The sequence below is a fragment of the Tetrao urogallus genome (assembly GCF_951394365.1).
Source record: "Tetrao urogallus genome assembly, chromosome: 6".
NCBI lineage: Eukaryota > Metazoa > Chordata > Aves > Galliformes > Phasianidae > Tetrao > Tetrao urogallus.
Genome location: NC_136819.1, coordinates 44,712,575 through 44,738,096, shown reverse-complemented (window position 1 = coordinate 44,738,096; position 25,522 = coordinate 44,712,575). Strand labels below are relative to the sequence as shown.

The 25,522-nt window shown below is 39.9% G+C and overlaps 1 protein-coding gene across 1 annotated transcript in view; it reads left to right on the top strand.

The window, feature by feature from the left end:
- Positions 1-15,388, top strand: part of FBLN5 (fibulin 5) — a gene marked incomplete at its 3' end in the record, with an annotated part of 41,130 nt that extends 25,742 nt beyond the window's left edge. The window contains exons 5-11 of the mRNA XM_079537917.1: positions 2,013-2,135; positions 5,961-6,077; positions 6,957-7,076; positions 9,736-9,858; positions 10,397-10,523; positions 13,145-13,340; positions 15,227-15,388. Of these exons, the coding sequence (XP_079394043.1) occupies positions 2,013-2,135; positions 5,961-6,077; positions 6,957-7,076; positions 9,736-9,858; positions 10,397-10,523; positions 13,145-13,340; positions 15,227-15,388 (968 nt within the window). The remainder of the gene's footprint in view (positions 1-2,012; positions 2,136-5,960; positions 6,078-6,956; positions 7,077-9,735; positions 9,859-10,396; positions 10,524-13,144; positions 13,341-15,226) is intronic.
- Positions 15,389-25,522: the final 10,134 nt, after the last annotated feature.

Below are 25,522 nucleotides of genomic sequence, written 5' to 3'. Positions count from 1 at the left end.
CAAGCATGGCCACCTAGAGCCTCTTGCACAGAAACATGTCCAGAAGGCTCTGATTATTTCTGAGGAGGGAGAAATCTGTCTGATAGCAATGAAAAGAGGAGTGATGCCCTACTTCTCTTGAGTGACTATTGCTCATGAAACCACTACAAAGATGGCTTTAGGAACAAAACTGATTGCACAGCCACCCATTGCTTTTTCTGCAAGCAAAACACACCACAGCCAAGTAGAGGAACTGCAGTCTTCAATACATGGCAGTAAGACCATGAGCCTCATTTTGTCTCCACTGGGTTTCACCTATTAGTAACACTAGAAACAGTGAACATGAAAAAATAAAATTTCTTCTTAAGTTCAGGAGAGGCTAAAAGCAGCAGGGTTGGCTAGATCCCAAGGGCCCCCTCTTTAAACAATAAGTAAGCATAACAAATAGAAAGTTTTTTCATTTAGAAAACATTAATGTGATTCTTACGAAATTTATGGTTAGATAATATCTGTGTTCAAATAGTACCAATTATGTGTGATATGCTGTATGAAGGGAAGATCCAGAACTTAAGCCCAATCTTAGAAGCAATAGATGAACTGCATAACATATTTACGTATCCTTATAGTCTAGACTTCTTATCTTACTGCTTTCCTACTTCCCCCACCATTTTGCCAGCCTTTCCTCTAGCCAATAAAGACGTGGGAACAGATTTCTGACATAGTTAATTATCTCTAACTGTGCCCCTCTTGTTATCTTAATAGCTTTAACTCACCGTAAATTGCTGATACAGATTTTTTGAAGATAAGAACTCCAGACTCTTTGCATTTGTGTAGTGTGTAGGTATTTATTTATACATCAGAACATGTTAGATATGTTGCTGTGGTAGACTGGATCAGTTATTTCATGTTTGCTAGGATTTTACACCTCATTGAGTTATAGTTCCTGCCCTCTTCTGCCTGATCCAGCCCACTGCATTGTGAGATATTCTCAATCATGACGCAACGAAAGTCTGGGTTAATGAGAGTCAGGGAGTGATAAAGGGAGTAACATTGCTCAGATGACATTGGACTTCAGTGAAGGCCAGAGCATGGTATGCCGGAATAAAAATTAGTTTAGGTATCAGTAAATAAAACATAGAAATCTGAGTTGGCTGAAAAAATGACACAATTTATCTTGTGATATTTCTACTTCTGACATCTAGAGACAAGCACAATGCCAGAAACATCAGGGAAAAGACTGAGCAAGGAAGAATTCAAATTGAACTTATGACTCTGAAAGGCATTTTTAATCTGTTAGGTTCCAGTGTCCTGGCTTATATAAATGTAGGAATGTTATTCACCTCCTCTGAAAAAGAAAAAAAAAAAAAGAAAAAAGAGAAAGGCCCACAACAAAGCACCCTAAGGGGTTGTAATAAAAAGCCAAATACATTAAAAACAATGGGGATGGTAAAAAAAAAAAAAAAAAAAAGAAGTTCTACTTTCAGGAAATTGATTCTAGAGAAGTATACGTTTTTTTTCTCAGGTAAAGGTTGATATTGCTTGAACCTTCTGACTGAAAATTTGCAGTGAGATATTATGTGTTGGTAAAGGTAGGAAGCAACATTCTGTATGCATTTGATCCTCACAATGGTTGTGTTTGTGTGTCTCTCGAGCCTCTGCTCAGCTCTTGCTGTGCATTTGAGTTACATATCCCTTGCAGCAGCCACTGCCCAGGGCTGAACAGTGTCCCAAAGCATGGAAATCCCAGTGCAGTGACAAAAAAAGAGTGGAAGTAATGAAATGCATGCCCTTCCCAAGGCTCTCTGTGACACAGTGGGTCATCTGCAGAAGGGAAAGGTTTGATGAGCACACTTAGTTCTCGTTGCTATCTGACATTTACTTTCATGAATTTACTTCAGGTTACAGTCATTCTCTCTGGTTTACTGCACATTCTCTCCTCGCACAGACCTGTGTACACACTACAACTCCCTGCACAGTTTGACAAACCTTTTGTTCCCATTTCAACTATTAATTGCTGTATTTCTGTGTTGCAGATATTGATGAATGTGCTTCCGATTCTCACCAGTGTAATCCCACCCAGATCTGCATCAATACTGAGGGGGGATATACCTGTTCCTGCACTGAAGGCTACTGGCTGCTAGAAGGCCAGTGTTTAGGTAAGGACCTCTTGCCTTATGAGATTTGCATATCTGTTTTATATCTGTACCTGTGAATGGTTGAACTCATTTCACTGAGTGTCAAATATGGAGTTAAGGCTATGGCTGTGCAGAAACTAATATCTTTCATCTTTGTAAGTGCCAACAGTATGCTTGGCAGAGGGATTCCCTGGTGGAACAAAATGTAGATGTAAGTGCCATACGACAGCTGCTATGTTACACATGGGATTTTTACATTCCCTTTTGTAATAGTCATGTAAGAGGATGTGTACAAAAAGGCTTCTTCCCAAACAGACATGTCCTTTTCACACAGTTATAGTCCAGACCAGAAGGGATAACTATTCAGTACCAAGAGACAAGCTCATAAATCCATTCAGCCAACTTGCACCAACGGGTGCAGTTTCTGCAGCTTTCAGGCAGTTTTTTTTTTTTAATTTTATTATTTTTCTTGCAGCAATGTCCTTTCATCCTTTTTAGCTCAGCCTTGCTGAAAAAAACATCCTTTAACAAACAGCACAGGAAAGATTTCCAGTCTCCCCAGACCTGCATGTTGTCTGACATGCCTGTGGGATGACAAAGGAGATGCTCATGTTAGGTACAGCTCTCTAAGGGAGATAGGACAAAAAAACCTTTTTTAACATTTGTTCTATAACTTTTTCCCCTGGGCGTGGGCTGTTTGCCTGCCAGCTATCCAGAGCTGGACCATTCTGTCACAACACTTCAGCTGGAAGAAGAATGGGATTTCCCTGCCCATTCAGTGCTGGAGCTTCTCCAGATGTTTTCTGAATTTCTTCTCCCAAGTACCAGTTCTAGTGCAGGACTGTCATCTAACTACTAACTACTGCAAGCTGCTGCTGCCTAACGCTGCAGGCATGGGGAGGCTGATGGGACAGAGCTTATCTCAGCTAAATGGGGGTCTGCATGGCTGTGGCAGGGAATCAGTGTCATGTAATGAAGGGAAATGAAGTCTCCAAGCCTCCTGCTCCTTAATCTCTGGTAATTCCTGTTGGGGGGAAAAAAAAAAAAAAAAAAAAAAAAAAAGTGGAAAATAATAGAATCATAGAATGCATGCTAAGTGCATTATTATTAAATAAATAAAATAGGCTGACTATAATGTCAGAAAGGAGCCATTCTATTCTGCCAGGTTAGAGGAAACTATAACCAGCCCATACAGGGAGCATCTGTATTCTCTTGCATACACAAAGGAACTGGAGGTGAGGAACAGCCTGAATATGTGGATGCATGGAGCTAACCTTGAGTTGGGGCTTGCACAGGTATTTGTGGTGGGGACGAGGTGAGAGAGGGCAGGGAGGGGGATTTTGCTCTATGTCATCTGTTGTGTTACCAATTTACTTCTCTGAGTTACAGCCCAAACTTAAGGATTGTGTGCATCATTCAGGACCTGGACATGGATCTAAAGCACTTTGCTGCTTGATAGGTATACCAGAGAGCTGAAGTGACTGCTTTGCTGAACTGATTTGAGAATCTGCTTATGCCATTTAAAATAAGCAATAATGTTCTACTGTTGCCCACTTTATGCATGCATGGGTGGATTATTTCAGGGTAGTGCAAAGAGCTAGAAGCAAGTTTTGTTTAGAATCTTTTTTTTTTTTTTTTACTTCCAAAAAGCCTGTTTTCCATACTTTCCATTGGGCTTGAAGAGGTAATTTTTTTCTGTCATTAGGCAGTTAAAGACCGTTCATTTAATACAATCAGAGGACTGGTTTGAGTTTTTAGAGACAGCTTCTTAGGGAATACTCTTAGTATACCACACTTACAAAAAGCTACACTGCTGTCTATTGTAATAATCCCAGTAATGTTTACACAGCAAGAGACAGTACAGTAAAGTCCACAAGAACCACCTACAAGAAGAAACTCTGTAAAAGTTCTTCCTTCAAAAATTGCAATGCTCTCGAGATAACAGTTCCACAAAATCCAGTGCTTATATTTAAAGTAATGCAATGTGTCAGTGAAATGAGATATTAATTTACTTAAAACCAATGTTACTTTTGCAGAGTTTGGGCCAAGCCTAGTGCTGTTGTACATACCAGAGCTGACCCTGGCCTTTGAGTTATCCTGCTATTTGAAATGTGGTGGGAAATTAAAGGTAGTAAGGGTAAAACCAAGTGTCAATGTCCTTGTTATTTTACACAGTGAGAGTATTTCCAAAGCTTTGATATTTTCAGCATGCCTTCACAAGACTTGGCAAAACTGTGCTATTGAAGCCAACAATGTAAAGCTGAATTACAGGATGTAGCTACTTATCCATCAGATTCAAAATGTTGTTGTTTTTATAGTATTACCAAATCATGTAAAAGTTCAAGTCATTCAAGAATTCATTTTCCCAAAACAGTCTTAATATATTGCACCAAAACAGGAAGCATTTAGCTAACAAATAATGAGCTGCTGGAATTCATCTAGATGTAACTGTATGCATGAGAACCATAGGGAAAATACTGTCATTTTGATTTTCTTGTGCATTGGAATGCACGATGAGGGTCACTCTACCAAAACCTGTGCCTTTCCTCACAGAACTTTACTCACCAAACTTTATTTACAGCAGACTGGCTGCAGATTTTACACTTGTTTGGTCTTCCTAGCTTAGCATTTCATTGATGAAATGCTCTCATTTCCTACTCTCTTTAGAGCCTTAGGAATGGACATTCAAAACTGTCTTCTTGTGTGAGTCTTTCAGATGGCAGGATCGTCACTTTTCCAAATTATCCACAGCCTTTTACACAGTTACAGTTTTTCCATACACGGTTCTATTTTCAAACTGGGAAAAAATTAATGTGCTCTTTCAATAAAACAATCTCCCATGGTCATACTTACAGAAAGCATTTATAAAGAGAGGGTCTTCCAGCACCTGCTTTGTCCTCTGCTGTCATTACAATGGCCCTAGAGATTAGCAATGATGGGTGTTGAATGAGAGGTAAGACTTGCTCTAATCTTATTTTAATCACCCATAAGAAGAATCTGAACAGGAATTCGATGTTTAGACCATCACTGGAAGGCTGCAAAGCTGCAAAGCTTTGAGAGCAGCCACTAAAAAAATCTCCATAAATCAAAAGCCAAAAACTAAAGGGAATGTAAAGCCTTGAAAGTGACAGCTACTACGGTTCCTAGGCCAGGAACAAAATTCTTCTAGCACTTCCAGCATACATAATTTACAGCATTTTCTTTGACTTTTAACAGTCGACTGCATGTATTTTTAATGTTTTATTTAAGCCCAAGTTACTATTTCATTTTGGTAGCAAATTTATTGTTTGCATTTTTGATCTTGTAATTTATCTTTTAAAGATTTACATAAAATGCAAATGTGACTATTGAAAAACAATTCTTCTGAGAACATCCAGTCTGGAATAAAAAAAGGAGGACTTAGTAAGATATACTTGGGTTTTTTTTGTGAGTAGCTTTGGTATGCATGGAAATAAAACATTCTTCTCCCTTGATTCTGGTAAAGCTTTGCTGCAGGGCTGTGTTTGTGTTGATGGGCGGTACCAGGTGTCAGGTGGACTTCCAGGTAATGCCTAAAGGGGCCTTCTGATAACGTAGCATTGAGCTCAACATTACAGCAATGGCAGTCATTTCATAGCATCTGCTGTCAGATGTAAGACGTGGAGAAAAATGCAGTGCTGCATTCTTTTGAGCAAAAATACATTTTAACTGTAATTCGGTCTGATCACCTGAAAGTTTGGCTGTTAGGTCTGTAACCGCCGCACTGTTATTTCTCTGTTGTTGGTGCCATTGATTCAGGATGTTTGATGCTTTGTATTTGCATGTAGAAACACCAACCACTCTGCTTTTTCTCTTTCCCATTCATAGATATAGATGAGTGCCGTTACGGCTACTGCCAGCAGCTGTGTGCCAACGTGCCTGGTTCCTACTCCTGTACGTGCAACCCAGGCTTTACCCTTAACGATGATGGAAGATCGTGCCAAGGTACCGTGCATTCTTAACCATGATTGAAATCTTTGCTCCCAACCAGCAACGCTGTTAAAATATGCTTAGTTCTTAGCATGCAAGTAGCTGTCACAGCATTGCTTTGAAAATGTTGATAGATTTCTCTGAGATATTTCTGTAGCTCCCTTGTGAACATTTGTTTGCCATCACAGCACATAGGAGGGGTACAGATGCAACCTGAGCAGTATATCAGTAGGAATATGCAAACAGGCCCAACCCCCCTAGATTTTTTACTGAAATTACCAAGAACTGAACCTACTTTTACCAGGAAACCTGCCAGATAAGCAAATTACATCCGAGTCACCCAAGCTTCAGATGAGGGTCCTGAGCATGAGAACAGCTTTTGCTGTGATGTGCTACCTGAATCACAGTCAACACAACCTCTCCATAAGATGATACATGACAATGATAAAAGAACTTTCCAGAAATTGTTAATGTCCTAAATGAATAAAAAATGGTTTTCTCACAGCCAGAGTTCCCATAAGGATCAGTCCTCATTGTGTTATTCCCCTAAGGTTATCCTACTGCATTTTGTATTGGGTCGGTTATAACAGAATCTTTTCCATGATTTTAATGTTGCAAGATAAACAGACATGCATTTATAATAAATATTTCACCCTATCTTTCATGTTATTTTTTGAAGACACTGCCAAAATGTTTGAATTTCACGTGTGTTGCTTCCAACACGTTCTTTCTGACATCATCTGGTATCTCAATAACTAACACTGACGTTGTTATGTTTTTCATACAACAAATTATTTTTACTATACATGTAATCCATTTGAAATGCCTTACAGTAATGAATTGAAAATAGAGTTTGGAGAGAAGTTACTGATTCAGGGTATTATCTTCCTGCAGATGTGAATGAATGTACGGGAGAAAACCCTTGCTCTCAGACTTGTGTCAATACCTATGGCTCTTTTCTCTGCCGCTGTGAACCTGGCTACGAACTAGAAGCTGACGGAGTTAACTGCAGTGGTAACTGTCTTCAGTTATTTATTGTTTTGGTTTCTTTAGTTCTATTATGCTTTCTTTTTCCAGTGTACTGTTCTGTGTATGCTTTTGTAGAAGTCTTCTGCTTTGCTGTACGATTAGCAGCAGGATAACTGCAATTAATGTGATCTTCCTTCCAGTTACAGTATGCAGCAAATACCAAGAAAAGCACAGTGGAGGAGGGCTGCAAAAGGTTTTAAAGAACTAAGCTGAAAATTAAAAAGCTCTAAGATAACAGCGGAACATAAGGAAATGGTTTCCAATGCTGAATGGGAATCTTACTAAAGCAAGTAAACTAGGGACAGTCCTAGAACGTTTTTCCACAATAAAGAAATACTCATTCATAAAGCACTTTTCCATTTGTCTGTTGAATGCACGTACCCTTTTTGTTCTTATGATCTCACACTTCTGCCTAAACCTTCCCTATTTTCCCCTGCATGGCTCTGTCTGCACTTGAAAAATAATGTGCCATTTCTTAGCAGTTATTGCTGATCTTTCAGCTCATAGCAGATGAAACTGCTTATGTCATTCTACCTTTTCCTTGCTTGTTTTTGTTTTTATTTTATTGCTTTATTTTAATTGAAGATGAAATGTATTTCTGTGCTTAATGTTCCCACAGCTTGATAAAATTAGAGAATCCAGCCAATATTTTTTGGAAGAAAAAACACTGGAAAATACTTGTTTTTTAATTTACAGTAAACAGATGTAACATGCTGTTTCTGAGAGAGAAACAGAGAGTGATATGCAGTATGTGTGTCAGTTAGAGTTTCCAAAGCTATTCTTTCATGCACATCTCCTTGTTCTGAGGGAAGGTACAAAGACCTAGATCTCTAAAGGGTCATGCTATATATATTTATATATTTTATATTTATATATACACATATACTATATATAATATTATATTATATTATATATATTTAGAGCTGAAGCACCTAACTTTTCTGCTTTCTAGTGAAATTTTTTCTTCTAAGTTAGACTCCCGTGCCCTTCTCCATGCTCCTGAGCTATCTGGGAGTCTAAACCTAACCCTAACCTAGTGCCACATAAACATTGCCAGAACAGAATAGCAGCAGTAAAGGCTGTGCTTGAACTTCATTCATGGCTGAGAATTAAGCCAGCAAAAAGGATTTTCCACCACACAGATTTAGAGCAGAAAACCTTCCTTTGACCCTTCTATACCAGAAAACACTTGTCACAAGCATGTCACATTCCTCTGGATGAGCTTCCTTCACCTCACAAGGAATTGCTAGATATCACTGGGGCTCACTAAGGAAACAGTCCCAGTGAGAATAGTTGGCAGCACCGCAGAAGGATTGAGAAATAGCAAAGGTGTCTGCCCTGGGTCACTCATAAGCAAAAACATATGGCCTTTGTGCCTTTATCTCCAGCATTTGACAGCAGCTGAGCACAGGTTCTATGAATCTGATGGTGCTGGAAGGCTTGGCTAGGAGGCCTAGTGGGCTGGGCAATATCTCAATCTCTTTATGGAGGTAGCCCCTGGTCCATGTTTTGTCAGGAAGGTGATTTTTTCGGAGAACTTGCTGAAGCAGGTGACACAACAACAGAAGTGTGCAGGTGTAGAGTTCCCTTAATCTCTTTTGATTATGTGGTTGTAGACATAAAGCTATTTCAGCATATTCGGACTTCAAACACTCTCCAATACATCTGTACAAAACACCAGAAGTGGATAAATGGACCGAATCCAATTGAAAAGAAAGGGAAATTCAGTCTGAAGAGTGAAAGTGATTTGCTTGGGAGAGTCAATGTTAGAGCTGGGAATTCGAACTTGGGAGTTCCTGGCTGGGACTCTGGTCTTTGTTTCTCTCTTCCCCTGCACAGAAAAAGAAGGAAATGATTAACAGCAGCCTCCCTCATTCTAGCGCCTTTGTATGTGTTTTCCTCTCAGTCAGCCATGCCTCCGTTGCAGCTCTGATCTTCATCTTTCTCATTTGAACACGGTTCCACGGCGTATGATTTCTGGTCAGTTCATGAGTAAAGGGGGAAAAGAGATCATATACTGCTTTTAATCAGAGATTGGACAGACTGCTTAGCTTCCTTGGTATCTGGGAGATCACTGGGCCTTCCAGTAAGTCTGACCCAAGCTGGGATGAGCTGTGAAGTCTTGCTAGAACGCGTTACAAGTAACTGGCTAGAGGCTAGGTTACATAAAACAGCCAGGGCTGGGGCTGGCTACAGGATTTCTACTGGGACCCATATGGCTCTGAGAAAGGGAAGTATGCTCTCCAGAAAAAAAAAAAAAAAAAAAGGAAAAAAAAGAAAAAAAAAAAGAAAAAAGGAAAAGAAAAATACCATCAAGTCTCTCCTTACAAATTACAGTTGCAGCTTTGTAGTTGGAGCACCTCTATCTCTGACGTAAAACAGAACTAAAAATATGGCCAACTGGTGGCAGGTATTCAAAAAGAAAAATAAATCAGAGTCGTGCATCTTGTTGAGCAGCAGCTTTGGTTTAGTTTAGCCAAGATCTTGTTTACCAGCATTTTGCCAGGCTGCCTCAGAGCTCTAGGTAGTTGGAGGATGCCAACCTCCAGCTGGGATGATAGGCACGCCTGGATGGCCACCTGCTTGTGGGACTATGCTTTTAACTATGAAGCCAAAGGTTCTAAACTTTGTTTTACCACTGCAGACATGGATGAATGCAGCTTCTCAGAGTTCCTCTGCCAGCACGAATGTGTGAATGGGCCTGGTTCTTACTACTGTGTCTGTCCTTCGGGCTATAATCTGCTTGATGATAGCAGAAGCTGCCAAGGTAAGAGCATTCCAGCACTGATTAAAACCCAGAGGGACTAGAAAACAAGGCCAGTGTCTGGAAAGAGGTTTTCAAGGACTCCATTTCTTAGTCTTGGCATTACATAGTGACATACTCATAGGGGCCAATTATGTGGTTCTGGTGAGAATGTCATCACATGAACAGCCCCACTGAGGTCAATTGGTGCAATGGTCTGAGGAAGGCTTTACTGATTAAGAAACAGCTACACAGTGAAGCCCTCAAATGCTCTCCCCTCTGCTGCGTGTCTCTCTTTAGTTTTCACTTTCTCTAAGGTCAGAGAGCTTGAGCAGCAGTTTCTTTTTCACTTCTGCAGCATTTTGCATAGGGGAGCACTCCAACAGGGAGAAATGAGTGGGATAAAAACTAATCTTAGAAGGGGACCAGTTATCAAAAGCTACTTCTTATGGTGCAAGAGTGAATTTTTGGTCAATGCCATACAGTGGACATTGGACAGTAACAGCTGTGTCTTAAGCATACGCCTCTATTTTAGCTTTTCTCTTGTTTTGTTGTGTTTTAGATATCAATGAATGTGAAATTAGGAACTTCACCTGCACTCTACAGCAAACGTGTTTCAATATCCCAGGAGAATATAAATGTTTAGACCCAGTAAGATGCGAGGAACCTTATATCCAGATTAATGAGAAGTGAGTAATACCCACAGCCACAAAAGCAAATTCTAACTGTGTGAAGCATATCTAGTGAACCAAATAAGCTGCTTTTTGCAACACAGCCATGAAATATGTCTGGAGAGTTTACTGTTAGAAAGCTTTATACAAATAATAAATTGCAATTCCTTACCAGGTCACCAGGTGGGATATGATATGATACTCAGATGTGTGGGAAGTTAGACTGGAAAAACACTTATCAGTGAGTAGAGGAAACAGCAAGGTTTGTAATGTAATAAAGACACTTCAATTATGTTACTGACTTCATATATGCTTAAATGCTGTTTGTTAATGTGAGTATTTCCTGTAAACACTAACTAGCTCATGTCCAGGAAGTGCTTTAAAAACATTAGATGCTCATTATAGCAGAACACAAGTAGTTTCCTACTGCTCAAAGGTTAGATGTGCGGAAAAACAGCAGTCCACAGATTAATTTGCACATTAAATTAATTAGATTAATTTGCACAGTCTGAAATTAGCACTGTTAGTGTCTAAACTCAGAATCCTCTGAGCAAATGTATTTTGCAGGAGAGGGTGGTGGAGCCCACATTTCTAAATAGTGCTCGGTTCTTTTACATTTTTGTATATATCTTGCCTGGAGCTTAGAATGTTTCAGCCACAGCTAGATCTCTATATGGTGCAAGTCACAGAATTTCATCCATGTTTGTGCTAAATCCAGTTTCTTAAGATTACTTGGTAGCATATGTATTTTGTAGAAAAGCAAGAGATGAAGAATTCACTGCTTCCCATGACACTGCATTTGTGTTTTTACATTGCTTTCTGAACTAGGGCAGCTGAAAAGTGGACAAGTTCTGTTCTGTCAATTCTGGGGCTATGTACCTTCAGAAGTGGTGAAATCTTAAACTAGATCTTGAAATGTCTAAAGCCTTTGTATCTAAATGTCTAAATTCTTCAGAGCCCAACTGTGGGGTACTTACAAATCAGCTTGCACCAAAGTTCTTGATTCTCCAAGCTTTGTATTTGGTGGCTTTGGCTCTATCTAGATGTGACTGCATTTAATTTGTGGCATATGTCTGGAAGTGGTCAGTATAGAAGCCAAGCAAATTCATTGCGTCTGTGTTCTCTGTGGAAGGAATGGGCTGTTCATAATGCCAGGAACCTTTTTATGGAGAATTTGCCAGAGGAACTGTCTGAAGCTGGTGTCAATGATGGAGGTTATAGAAAAAAAAATAGACAAAAAAGCCTTATTTTCCATCCAGTAAATTCCCCAACATGGCTTTTATAAAGGGATATCCTGCATTTTATCGAAGCTCTCTGAAGAAATTAGCAGCTTGTGGCTAAGGGACATGGGTTGATGTGGTCTGCTTAGGTTTCCAAACGTTTCTGAAAAGAACCCTACACTTCATGCTTCTATGGAAATTAAGCAGCCATAAGTAAGAAATACCTGGCACAGATAAATAAGAGGTTGAAAGATAAGAGGAGAATTTCAGAAGGAGCCTCTAATTGTGCTAAATTCAAATTCAGTGTAGATGAATGTAAAGTATAAAAACAACCCCAATTTTCAGGTGAAATAAAATAAATAGCGATGACCTGATCATAATCCCTCCCAAGATAGGTTTGAGGATTGTTCCACATGGTTCCATGACCTGTAGTACTGAGTAGCGGTCAGAAGAACAATCTGAAATTGAAGTGCAGAATATCCTTAAAGCATGTGCAGCTGTGTTCCTAAATCTTCAAGATGATCACCAGTGTCATCACCTCCTCACAGGAGCAGTGTGATATGACTGGACAAAGATTTATGAAGGGTGACAAGGAGCATCAAAAGCAGGGAACATCTTCCTTATGAGAAGCATCAAGGTTAGGATTCTCCAGCCTTGGAGAAAGTCAAATATGAAGCCACGAGCTGCACATGGAGGATGAGCAGGAATTGAGCTGAGAGGATCAAAGTCAATAAGGAGCAGTGCGGAGAGGAAAGTGGGCATGCAGGCGGGGGCTGTGGAGCTATTGGCCACAAGGTGTCATGGATGTGTAAGGGGAAATTGAACACGACAATGGGTAAGAAATACATTGCAGGAAGGCAAATACACGGAAGACATCTTTGTTTCAAGAGTTTCCTGACGTTACAGATGATTGGAGGCTGTTGGTAGAAATGTCATATGCTTGACTTGCTATTCTGCTCTTCTTCAGAGCTTTGTGATTGATCTGTGACCTTTGGTTTCAATCCAGGAAATCTCACTATTTGTTTTTATTAAATAGTGATACAGTATTTACGTCACGCTGTTATTGAAATTATCCAATAATTACTAGTATAAATTACTATCAGAACAAACAAACACAAGGAATTCTACACCAAAGAAAGTATTGATATCTAAGTGACCTAACGACATAGGTACTGCCAAGATATTTTGGCAAAAGTTGGAGTACAAGAAAAAGAAAGCAGGGATGAAGGCAAACTGGAGTAGCAGTGCAGAGAACACTATCAGAGAAAAAAATCATTACAAGTGAAATTGATTATTTTAGCTGGTTGGCAACTTGATTCATTGGTTGATTGACTGATTATTTGCAGCTGTATTAGCATGTTAAGAATGAAGTGTAGCAGGGATTTGTAACCATTGATGACAATCCTATCTCTCTGTTAGCCGCTGTATGTGTCCAGCTGAAAACCCCGGCTGCAGAGATCAACCATTCACCATCCTGTACAGAGTCATGGATGTTCTGTCTGGGCGTTCAGTGCCTTCTGACATCTTTCAGATGCAAGCAACAACTCGATACCCTGGAGCCTATTACATCTTCCAAATCAAATCGGGGAATGAGGGCAGGGAATTCTACATGCGGGTAAGTCTGGCACTGGCTGGGAAAAAACGTGGAGTATCTTCTTAGTAGCTGCATTTCTTCCTGACATCAGAACTATTTTTACACTCAGACTTGCAGAGCAACAAACTGGTTTGTGGGAGCTGCAGTTGCTTTTTAGTAACTTACTCAAAGCAAATGCTCTCATTTTATGAGCCATCAGATTCACAAAAGTCCATGGTTGTAGCCCTGTCAAAGAGCAGCTGTTTCCTGTGTCCAGGATAAAGTGTTGTGCCAAAACTTCTTAAAATTTTATAGACCACCGGTATTTGTCAATTAGAGAGTCAACACTGTTCACTTGTTTTTTCATACTCTCCCTTGGTAACTGAAAAAAAATAATATCTGAAAACTAGAAAGAAATTCTTTATCCTAAGAACTGACTTTAAGTTCTTTCTTTTCATTTATGTGTTTGTTTGCTGCTGGTGGTTTTTTGTTGTGTAGTGTTTATGTTTATTTTCACTGAAAACACACATTGTCAGTAGGCATTGTTGGGGAAAACAGAGATGCTTATTTTAATTCAAATTTTCCTCAGAACTCATCCTTGTTCTCCTGTCATCTTCACCACCTCTAACACAGAGGCAATGGGAATCACCTGCACAGGGTGAGGCACAACCACCAAAGACGATGATGTTCAGAGTGTTTATTTTTAACCCCAGTCAAAACCTGGCTTTGATATTCACAATAAATGGTGTTCAGCAGCTCCTGCGCCTCACAGAAAATGGTAGCGTGACAGATTTCAATAGATCCTCAAAAACAAGTTCTTCTTGACAGCCTTTTAATGTTAAATAGCATCCAAAAAAAGAGAAAACTTTCCAAAATTCTGATGTGATAACTGGTCCAGGAGTGATTATGGACATCCCATGAGCTCTTTCCTGTTGTAAAGTCATTTCTGATCCCACTGACCATTTCCTCTAGCCTGGGTCAAACTGGCAGTTGCTAAGGCTGCATTGATGAGCACCATTGCTCAAGTCTGCCTTCTCCTTGAATTCATTTATCGCATAACTATCCATTTGTCACCTAAAGTACTCTGCTGGCACAAGCTGCCCTTTTCCTTCCCTGGCAGCACATTCCCATGCGGGTGTATAGCCAGCAGGTGGTGCCTGTCCCTTGCTCTGCACCCAGCAGGAGTGGGCAGAGCTGAGGGCACAGTGCTCAGGATGCTGCTGGCTCACCAGGCAGCTATTCCTCACCACTTATTGGGCCTGACTTATCAGAGGTAGTGTAAACACTCCTTTCCATAGCAAAACAGGTCACACTTTATGTACATCAGCAATTGCTGGGAAACAAACTGCATTTAGTTTTAACCTCAGAAACGTTTTTAAATATTCATAATCCACTGTTCCAGACAGACATTTCAAAGCTCTGCTTCCACTTACTACAAGACAAATGTTCTAATGTGCCTTCACATATTTAAAGCTCTCTTCAGAGGGTGAGGTTTTGCAATGTTAACATATGCAATTATACAGCAAGCCCTGGTTCCATTCACGTAGGAACATCTGTTCTCGAAGCTCCAGTAACATAACCCCTTCCTGGAGTTTGCTGCTTCAAAGTAATAGTGGTTTTTACATCAAACTAAATAATATATGACCCCCTCAAGAAACAAGTGACATCTTTTGTGCATGCTCTAAATCTTTTTCATCTTTTTCTATTCAGATGATAGCAAATTTCTTTGCTCAATAGCTTCCTTTATGTGCAGGGCTCTCAAAGGCTTTAAAAAAGTGTAGAAGTCAATGGATCACACAAAAGAGTGAGATGGAGCCAAACACTGACTTGAGCTGAAAGCCCATGCACATCATGTGGTCTCGCCTGAGATGGCAGTTTTCAAAACTGTTTCTGAAAATCTCACCTGCTTCCTCTTGTTCTGTGCACAGCAAACAGGACCGATCAGTGCTACGCTGGTGATGACCCGTCCTGTGAAAGGGCCCCGCACTGTTCAGTTGGACTTGGAAATGATCACTGTCAACACCGTCATCAACTTCAGAGGAAGCTCCGTCATCCGGCTGAGGATATTTGTATCACAGTACTCATTCTAAACCTTGTGTTGGTGCCCTGTAAACATTAAAACAAAAGACACGGTTCCTCTTCTGCAGAACTTTCTCCTCAGAAGCCAGTACGTATAGCAGCTCAAAACCAAGTCAGTATTTCCACAGACCCAGTGACAGATGCCTGTCTGAGGAGGGAGGCCTCTTCATGCACACCCCCACCAGGATGCAGACCTCTGAAGGTGTATCGGCAGCAGATCCCGTATGATTCTCTATGTGGTCATATATTTTAAGGACTCTTTTTTCCACTGTAAACCTTTCTAGGGTATGAGTCTATGTTTCAAAGACTGTGAACCTTTGTAGCTCCAAGGCTGCTTAGCAAAAAGCACCAAAGAAACTGCAGAAAAAGCTGGCTTTTGCAATCTTGCATATTTTTTTCATTATAAATGGAAAGCTGACAAACAAGTGAAAATCAAGCAAACAAACAAAAAAAGACACCTATTGAAACAAGGGATCTCAGAAGTGCTACTTTACATTTACAATTAACTTTGAAATTATCAGTCAAGCACTTTGTTTCAATTCACTCTGCATTTGTCTTACTTTCACCTGCTTTTCTTTGATTCTGTTTTGTACTTAAAATTCATTGTAAATTCATTCCAAAATACTTGTACTATGTAATCTTCTACTTTCTAACAACATGTCACATCTTTGGGTTCCTTCCTGTATTAAATCATTCTGTATAACAGAGCTCATAGAAAACCATCACTGGATGGCATGTTTTACACTGATTAGAGCATTATGCTTAGTTACAGCCAGGCTCTTTGACACAGGTCTCCACTGCCAGAATTGTGTCCAGGGACTTAAGAGCAGGTGAGAATCAGAACTTTTCACTGTTTTTCAGTGTAATAGTTGCAAACAGTTTGTAATGGTTGTAAGGTAGCAATACTAACTTTGCAGCTAAGGCTGCAAGTAACCTCTTGTTCAACAACCACTCAGTTCAGATATGTCTAAATTCCTCCAGGAAAAGAAATAACAACTATTCTGTTTGCACAGAATCTCTCTCCTACATTCCTAAAATTAGGGAAAACAATCTGAAAAGGAGTTGGAATAGTGATGTCATTCATGCCTTTGACACAAAGCAGACCCACCTATGCCAGTACCCAGACCCCAAATAACCGTATCCCACAGTTTCCATAGGTAATGTCTTCTCAGGTATAACTGCTGTCTGTAATCAATAGAAAGTTTTTCCTAAAGTCTAATCTGAGTCTCCCCTGTTGTAATGTAAGTCTATTGCTTTTTAGCACACTTCCAGTAGAAATAGAGAACAGTTTATCTTCCCCTTTGCAACAGTCTTTAACATGTCTGAAGACTGTTGTCACGTCTCCCCTCAGACTGTTCCTCTGTAGTCTAAACAAACCCAATTCTTTTGGTCTTTCCTCATACATCACATTTTCTGGACCTTTGATCATTCCTATTGCTCTCATCTGGATTCTCTCCAGTTGGTTCACATCTTTCTCAAAGTGCATTGCCCAAAACTGTGAAAAGTATTCCAGCTGAAGCCTCACAGTGCTAGACTAAATATATATATATATTTAGGTGTTTGAAAATAAAATTAATTGTATAGTTTGGAGGTATTATCCTCATGTTGTTAAAGTCACTGGCAGTTCAGTGTTTTATTTACTTAGGATGAGGCTTCATATGCTTTGTTCTACATTTCTCTGAAGTAAGTACTTGCTATTTCCCCCTGACTTTTTCCTTATTGTCTTATTTGCTCTTGAGCATTGCTAGCACAAAACATAAACTTTGCTGAGTCCTTTTGAGGATTGGGATTGTTTAATGCTACTTGGGAAAGGAGTTTATGAAGATTATAGCATGAATAGACTGGAGCAGAGTAGGTCTTCATTCTTATATGGAGGGCTTCATTAAAGCCAAGTATTAGATGGGAGAACACAGACTCAGAAAAGTTATCACAACTCAGCCTGTGTGACACTTTTGCGTCAGCTGACTCTTGCTCTCGATAAGCTCTATAAGTTAGTCTGGGGTTGTTTTTTCTCTAGTTGTAGAAGTGACTGCTCTTTTTACTGGTACTTAGCTTGAGAAAGTCCTGATGCAATGGTTTACAACAGCTAAAAGCTGAGTTGAGTGTGCTTCAGCAGCTTCCACTTCTTAATAAAGTTTTCTCATTGATGCAGCACCACACTAGATTCCCATGGCTCAGAGCTCTGCATGCAGGCTGTCTTTTACTATAAGAACAGACCAGCTCGAGATTGACTCCAGGCTTTAGGGGGCTAAGCAGAGGGCAGGAAGCCAATGAGTTTTGTGAATAGCCAACTGAAGGGTACAAATGTAGAGGAACCCCGCAGGGACAGAGAAGTATCAGGAATGTGCTTTCTGAGTGTATTGAGGCTCACGGGATGCCAGCCTTGAAGGGGAAAATAGAAATGATCAAGGAGGAATGCTAGTTTATAACCACTGCTTAGTTTATAACTCATGGGTCCCAGGTTATGGAATGCAGACATAGGAAAGAAGGCTCTGGTAGCCCAACACACAGATATGGAGCAGGCAGTATCGTAAATGAAACTCACTGTTTTAAGTTCTTCCAGAACATAAAAGCCCTTCCTCACCCTCTTTGTGCCTCCATGTTATCACTTCTTCATGCCCAGTGGAGTCATCTCTCCTCCTGCTGTCACATCACCTCCTGGAGAGGAAGTGCACTCTGTAAGATATCAGACAGTTCCTCACTTCTGGGCTGTTCTCCCATGGTTCCCACATACCAACCTGATTTAACCCTAATTAAGAAATATTAAAAAAATAACAGAGGAATTCCATTACTGAACAGTTTGTTAAAAGGGTAAGGCTCGAACGCCTGGTTTTAGCAACAAATATTCATAAAACAATATTACACTTTCTATGTAAACATTTTGTGCCTTAAAAAAATGCGTAAAGTCTGGAAACAAAGGAATTCAGCCACTTCTCAATCGCCATAATATCTTTCATCACTCACTATCACTCCAGCCAACTTTAACTTTGCCAAAATATATGCCAATCTCAAAATAATAACTTACTCGCAGTTTGTAACATCTAAACTCTCCATTTCCTATTCAAAGGTCTGTTTCCAATAGATTGTTACAGGCTCGTGTATTACAGCAATTCATGCCAAATAAAAAAAAAAAAAAAGGAATATGCACGTCGGGGTTTTACAGGATCTAGTGTTGTAGAGCTGGATGGGTCCTACCTGATATATTCATCTTGGAAATATTTTTAGGGAAGTGGATTTTTTTTTTAACACAGACAACAAAATGTTATTTCACTTAAGAGTTTGCTGGATCCCACAGAATCACTTTTCAACTTGTGCTTTTCTGATTGCAATAGCTTTGGTGGGAATAGCTGAGCTATGAGGCGGCTGCACATCTATCATCACCAAGGTACTGTGCTGCTCATGCAGAACCAACAACTTTCTCCTTTTCAAGTGGGGAGCCTGTGCCCATATTTTCTTTATCTTGTCTCATCTCCTATAAGAGTCAGCTTTCATTATCTCAGAAACATGGCTTTAAGTTATCACAACGCAGGCATTCGCTTCTCTCTACCTAGAACAAGCAGAATCGATACATTTTGTGGTCACTCAAGTGATCCAGTCTGGCTCATTCTCAGAGTTTGCTACTGGATCTTTTCTGTAGCTGTTTTAGAACCTAATGAAAATTTCATAGTGCAAAGGTGTTTCAAAAATAAAAAAGAAATAAAAGTATGCCCTAACATTATTTAAGCCTGAAAGGTACCATTGTTGAAATAAATCTGGATGGAAAAACCCTCAGCTGGTGTTAATTTGCATGACTGCTGCTATTCAATGGAAAGATAATAAGTATACCAAGGATCTTCCCTGTGTGTATATAAAGCACTGTGATGTATTTGTATACAAAGGACAATTTATGGAAACTAAAACTATAGTAATGTGGCTTTGCATTTGGAAGCTAAAGAGTTATAAAATTACACAATACAAGCAAATTGTGTATCCTCCTCTGAAACGAGCGTTTACAAGTGACTTAAACTTATCACATTCTGTTGCTTTATGTCTTCGAAACATTTCTGACTAGCTCAACCCAAAAGCATGTGCCAAGCATGAAAACTGAAGCTGATAGTTACAATGAGATTTCTTTAGAAAGTCTGCCCAGACAGGCAACCTGTGCTCAAAAGTTTGTGTAATAGAGAGTGCAATGGCGCAGAGGTATTTGTGTGGGGCTGTCTCAGATCCTGCAGACATCCTTTTCCTCACCGCTCTCACTGTAGGGTGCATCTGATGTGTCTAAGTCTGCAATTAGAAGTGGAAACCTCACGAACTGCAGATTTGTTCAGACCTCTGAGATCCCTGTAGTAGTTTCCATTGGCCAAACTGATCCCCGTGTAACTCAAGTAATATCCGTGAAATCACACACAAAGGCAGATACGCTTTTACACTGGTAAGCAAATAATGAGTAGCAAAGGAATCCTTAGAAAACACTTCAGCAACCAAAATCTCCACAAATATTCAATATCTTTCAACTCCCTACTGGTTCTCCAGTCTCCTTTGTGTATTTGTCCTGGACAAGTGATCTCATTATGGTCATGCACTGCAAATGCATGCTGAGGGAGCTCCACGTTTTCTGTAGCATTACCCAACATTTTTCATTCTGCTTTTTTGGATATGAGTTGTAGGCTTTGTGTCTCTTTTATGTTCTAACTGACCTCTGTTACTTGTCTCACAGCCAAGACAGACTGTTTATTTCCCTGCCCATTTGCTCTTCTCCCAGCAAGTTCTTCATGCTTTGCTGGAAATGCAGCTGGCCCATTTGCTGCTTTTGCACCCTTCTCTCCACAGTATCATTAGGCAACCTTTCAGCAAAGTGGATAGTTGAAAGAATTGCCCAGCCTGCTGTCAGAACCTCGTTTCACAAAAAGGATTTGAGAAAAAAATAGCCACTCCACAATTTTGAAGGTATCGGAAGCTCTCTTAAGTCCTGATGAGTCATATTTCCTGAAATTGGGTCTGTGTCATACGGTCTTGAGAATCACAAAGGTTTTTAAGAATATATATAAGGACATGCTTGTGGGATACATCTTTAGACTCTTCACACTTCAGATGAGGTTCTCTCAGTTTCCAAACATTAATTGTCCCAATTATAGGACAATGCGATCGTGACTGTGCTGAAGTCAGCGATTGCTACCCCAACATCAGGTCTGGATTTAGCTCAGTTTTATTTTAAGTCTTGAATCTCAGTGTCAGTGGTATATATGTAAACAGATATGTATTATTTTGACAGTAGACTTGAAAGATTGTTTCCAGTAAATAAACAGTAGTATGACTGCACTCTCTTTCTCTGTGGGAAATATCTTTGGGTATTTCAGTATTTTCTGAGACAGCCCTTGCTACTTCAGGATTTTCTCTGGTATTTCAGGACATTCACTGATGTCTTTCCATAAATGATTTCTTGCCCCTGGTGTTCAAAGGCCAACTCAGGCACTTGACACATTTTTGAACTATCAAACTCCATTAAAGCCTTTACAGAGTCGCAGCTCACACCTTCTTCGTGGAACTTGCTCCTACAGTTATCTCTGTAATCCGTGAGGGATCATGCTGACTTCCTCAAGACTCTGTATGCACATGTGTTTTTCAAGACTGAAACATTGGTCTGGAGATTGTTCATCATAAAATTGCCACAAATGTTCTGCATTTGACATGTGAAACCATGGCTACAAAGGTTAGTTTTGACAAAATCCTCAAAACACATGGTGGTGGGTGTTTCTCCTGTCTGCCTATGTATAATACAAACACAGTTCAAAAGTCCAGTACTAGAGTTCTCCCGTATGCTGCAGGAACCATTGTTCCTAATAATTGTTTCAGCCAATGAACTCATTTTGTAGATAATGCACAAACAGGGAGGTAGAAGGCCTGCCAAGATTACACTGATTTGTTATGAATCAATATCCCCAAGAAAACATGAATCTAGTTCATCATTTAAAAACATTTCTTTGTACTTTGATATCTAATGTCACCCAGATAGGGAAACAGGGACAGAAATACTGCCTCCTTCCTAAAGAAATGCAGTTGCTCTGCAGAGATCCAGGGACCCCTGCAGCAACCAGAAAGACTTGCTAGCTCTAGTCTGCACCGAGGTCAGTGAATGAGGCACAAAATTCATAGAGACTAGTTCTCAGAATCACAGTGTTCTGTCACGCTCTGCTGGAGGAGAGAGATCTTCATTGACTTTTTAATGATGCCAAACAGAGATTTACTAATTATGTCGTAGGAGAAATGCTGAGTCATGGCCTGAACTAGTGATTGAGCACCTGGTGGGAAGGCAGAGCCAACCCAGGGGAGCTCAGGTGCATGCAGTGCAGCTGAGTGACCAGAAGGGGTGGATCCTGGCTCCACCCTTTCCCAGACCTCATTTAAGGGTTGGTGGTGGAAGCAAGGCTATTTCATTTAGAGATCCCTGCCTACCTGAGGCCTTCTGAAGGTAGGCAGCTTCTTTTCTTACATTTCTCTGCTCCCGTGTTTGAGCAAATCCTCACTTGCTGCAGCCTGAGGTCTTGCTGTTCTACTGTCATTGCTGTACTTTCCATTTCATTGCAAATGTATATATGATTTTTCATTGTGTTTATACATGTATGAAAATTTTAAAATTATATTCCTAAGCTCTTGCCTATAACATGCACTCTACTTGCAACAGGCTCTAGTGTATCCTCCTGCTATTCCTTGGGGTTGGGCTTTCTTGGAATTGCCCACTCTTATTCTGTGTGTTATAGCACTCATTCCCATAGGTTTTTGTTTTTGTTTTTTTTTTTTTTTTTTAAATAAGAGAATTATTGAGCGGTAAAATTTCAACTCAACTAGGGAAGTCAATAAAAAAGAGCTTCGATTTTAATTGTTCTTCACTGTTTTGATTATCATGTCATTGCTGTGGACAAAAATAATAAGTCAGAAACTCAAAATACTGAAAAGGAGATTCTAGTTAGACAGGTAAGGGCTGAAATAGTCTATAAACAGTTCTAGAATGAAGACATTCTATGTGAAGTTTAAAAAAGAAAGGGTTAACTACTTGAAATCCGGAATCCTTGTCTTCTACCATTCTAGCAGTATTAAGTATAGATCAGCCTACTACTGTGCAGACTAAATGACAACCTGATGGATGGACTAAGGAAGCAGTAGTCATGACCAGAGGCAAGGGAAGGATGAACTTAGACTATGTAGAAGTACTAAGGAATGGTCTCAGTGTTCAGGGTCTCTGAGACAAGTCTCTCTTCTGGTGTATGTGAAGCATTTTAGCTTCACTCAGGCCTTTGAAAGACAGAAAGTGTAGCGTAGCATAACATAAAGAACATAAAGCATCACCTTATACTACCAGTTTCTTCCACAACAGGTACGTGTGCAGGGAGAAGGATTCACCACCCATCTTGATGAATGTTTCACAGAACTCCTGCTTAAACAATCATTTCCCTCACCCCTATTTGCAGTCTGTTGAGATTAATAAACATGTTACACTTCGTAATCATAGTTATTTTCAAAAGAGGAATGCTATAATTTAAAACGAATGATTTCTTTGTCCCCCATCTTGCCACTTTAACCAACAGTCATTGCTTCACTTGCAGCAGAAAATGAACTTAAATCTTGTATTGTTTTACAACTTGTGAACAATTTGTACTGAATATACCAGTAAAGATTATGATGAAAGCTTTTAAAATAATTTTTTAAAAATTGCTAACAAAAAAATTATAATTGAATTCTAGTTTATTTTGTTCCTTTTCTGGTTTGAAGTTAATTGTTTATTATCATTGAAAGCATTCTTGCCTGGATCACATATGCCTCTGCAAAGCAAGTTGAATAAGGATCAATTATATTATTAAATCTATTGGTTATAAATGCTATAATATTACAAAGCATAGTTTTATGTTTTATTTAGCATAGCATAATTACATACTTGCAGAGAAAACTTTAATGCAGAACACAATTAATTTGTAAAACATTAAATTTCTTTCAAATATTTAATGTTGTAATCTTGCCCATACCTGGAGGTACATGCATGTCTTTAGTCTTCATTTCCCATTGGGCTTATTCATGATAAGGCTCAACATCAGATAGATTTTGCTTTAAGTCTATTCTATTTGTACATGGAGCTTGAGGTATCCTAGGCACTGTATTCTTCCCTTGGAACTGCACACTGGAGCAGGGGGGCTCCCTTGGCAGGCTCCCCAGGCACTAGCCAGCCGTGCCTTATCTAGCACATGTTTGGAGGCCACGTCTAGGCTGTGCACTGCAGCCCTGGAGGTGTTCCTGGAGAATTCCAGGAGATGAGCTCTCCACCCAGCCCAACAAAATGCCAACCTCACTTCCTGGTTGCCCTGGGTTCTGGAGGCACAATCCAGTTGACTGGAAGGCAGGGATCTGCCTTTGGGCAGAATTTCACTGAGCTCTGCAGAATAAGCTGGTCTCCTTAACAAGCAGCATTAATATAAGGCAATTTGGACTGAGCTAGTTTCCTTATTCATAAATTATTAACAAGTAGCTAATTCTCATTCCCACCTGCAGTACATAGCTTGTGATTTTAGTACAAGAAATTTTTTTCCACCCACACAATACTCAATGATCCATGCATAATGGACATTTGGTGTTTGTTGGTTGGTATTTCAATCAAATGTTCTTTTTCATCAAATTGCAAGGGCAGCCTGAACCAGGTTTGCTATGTGGGAAGTGCAAGAATTTACGTCACACAGTTGATCTCTCTCATTCCCATCACACAGCTGACTGCAGAGATCAGGTAGGTAACATGATATTCACAGAACCTGGGATGATTTACAAGCCACACAGAAAGCTGATAAAGATCTTTTTAGCTATTTTGAACTCAAATGAACAGCTGTGGCTCATTTACAGTTACACAAGGACACTTCAGTTAACCTCAATTGTACTGCAAACATATTAATAAAAAATATGTTGAGAAGAACGCTTACATGCAAAGTGAAAGAGGAGCGGCTGAGTGCAGGAACTCTGGGTTGAAGAATTTCTGCTAAAGAGCATCCAAGGCTCTAGAATAGTTCAAGTAAAATGAGAAAGCAGGTCTGTGATCCATGACCAAGGATTTCTGGATCTTCAGTCCTCATTGGTGTGCCTTGGTAGAAGTGGGTTGACCAGTCATGCTGTGAAACTGGCAGATCTTCCACTCACTTTGATAGAAAAGGAACGCTGCATAACCAAGTTACCCAGTTTCAGCTGTTGGTATTCAGCTCTAGTGATCTCATTTGAGTTCTCCAGATTTGAGCTTCTGCATCCTTCTCTCTCTAGCTATTTAAAGTCTTTTTTTCAGGTTACTCTTACTATATATACTGTCATGTTTGACTAAGGTGGAGTTTCCTGCGGAATAGAGTGGTGTCAATCCTTCTACTTTATTAGACCTTTTCACAATACAAAAATAATCTGCTCCTAGACTATCCACAAAACCAAGGATGTTTCCATTCAGCAAAAGTTTCTACTGTGGTGCAAATGAGAGGTGGGTGGGTAAGCCAATGTTATCTTTAGAGATGACTTGAAAGTGTGCACATGAGAAGGGGTTGTGCTTTCTCTGTCAGTGCTGTTCAGCCAGGTCACCAGAGAGGAGTTTGGCTGGACTGTACAACTGATATCCTGCAGGAATTTAAACTCCTGCTGCATTTCCAGTAGGGTTAGATATGAACCTATTTGCTGGAGCAGTGCCGCAGTCTTTTGTGTGTACATCAGAACCCCTACTTTCTTCTTCCTATTTTTGGTGGTACTTGTTACTCCTTAGGCCTGAAGTTGCTGCTGAACACTATTAAATAGCTCTCCATATCAACCAGAACACAACCACATTGGTGACAGAAAAAACAAATCCTTTGTGGCTATGAAAATGAACCAGAATTAGTAGCTCTGCATCTCATAGAGGTGGTTTTCTTGCACCAGCAACAAATTAGGACAGCATTTGTAAACCACAGCTCATTCACAGCACTACACAACACCACCATAGTCTGGACCACTATTCCTAAGCACTGTCCCAAATGTCCCCAATATACCGATCTTTAACAGTACTTTTGTGCCATTACATGTCCTGTTTTTTTTCCCTTTAGTATATTTATTTTTACTTTCCTGGGCTCTCGATCTTGAGAAATGTTTGGTTAGGTTTTCTAAGTTCTTGAGGAACTAGT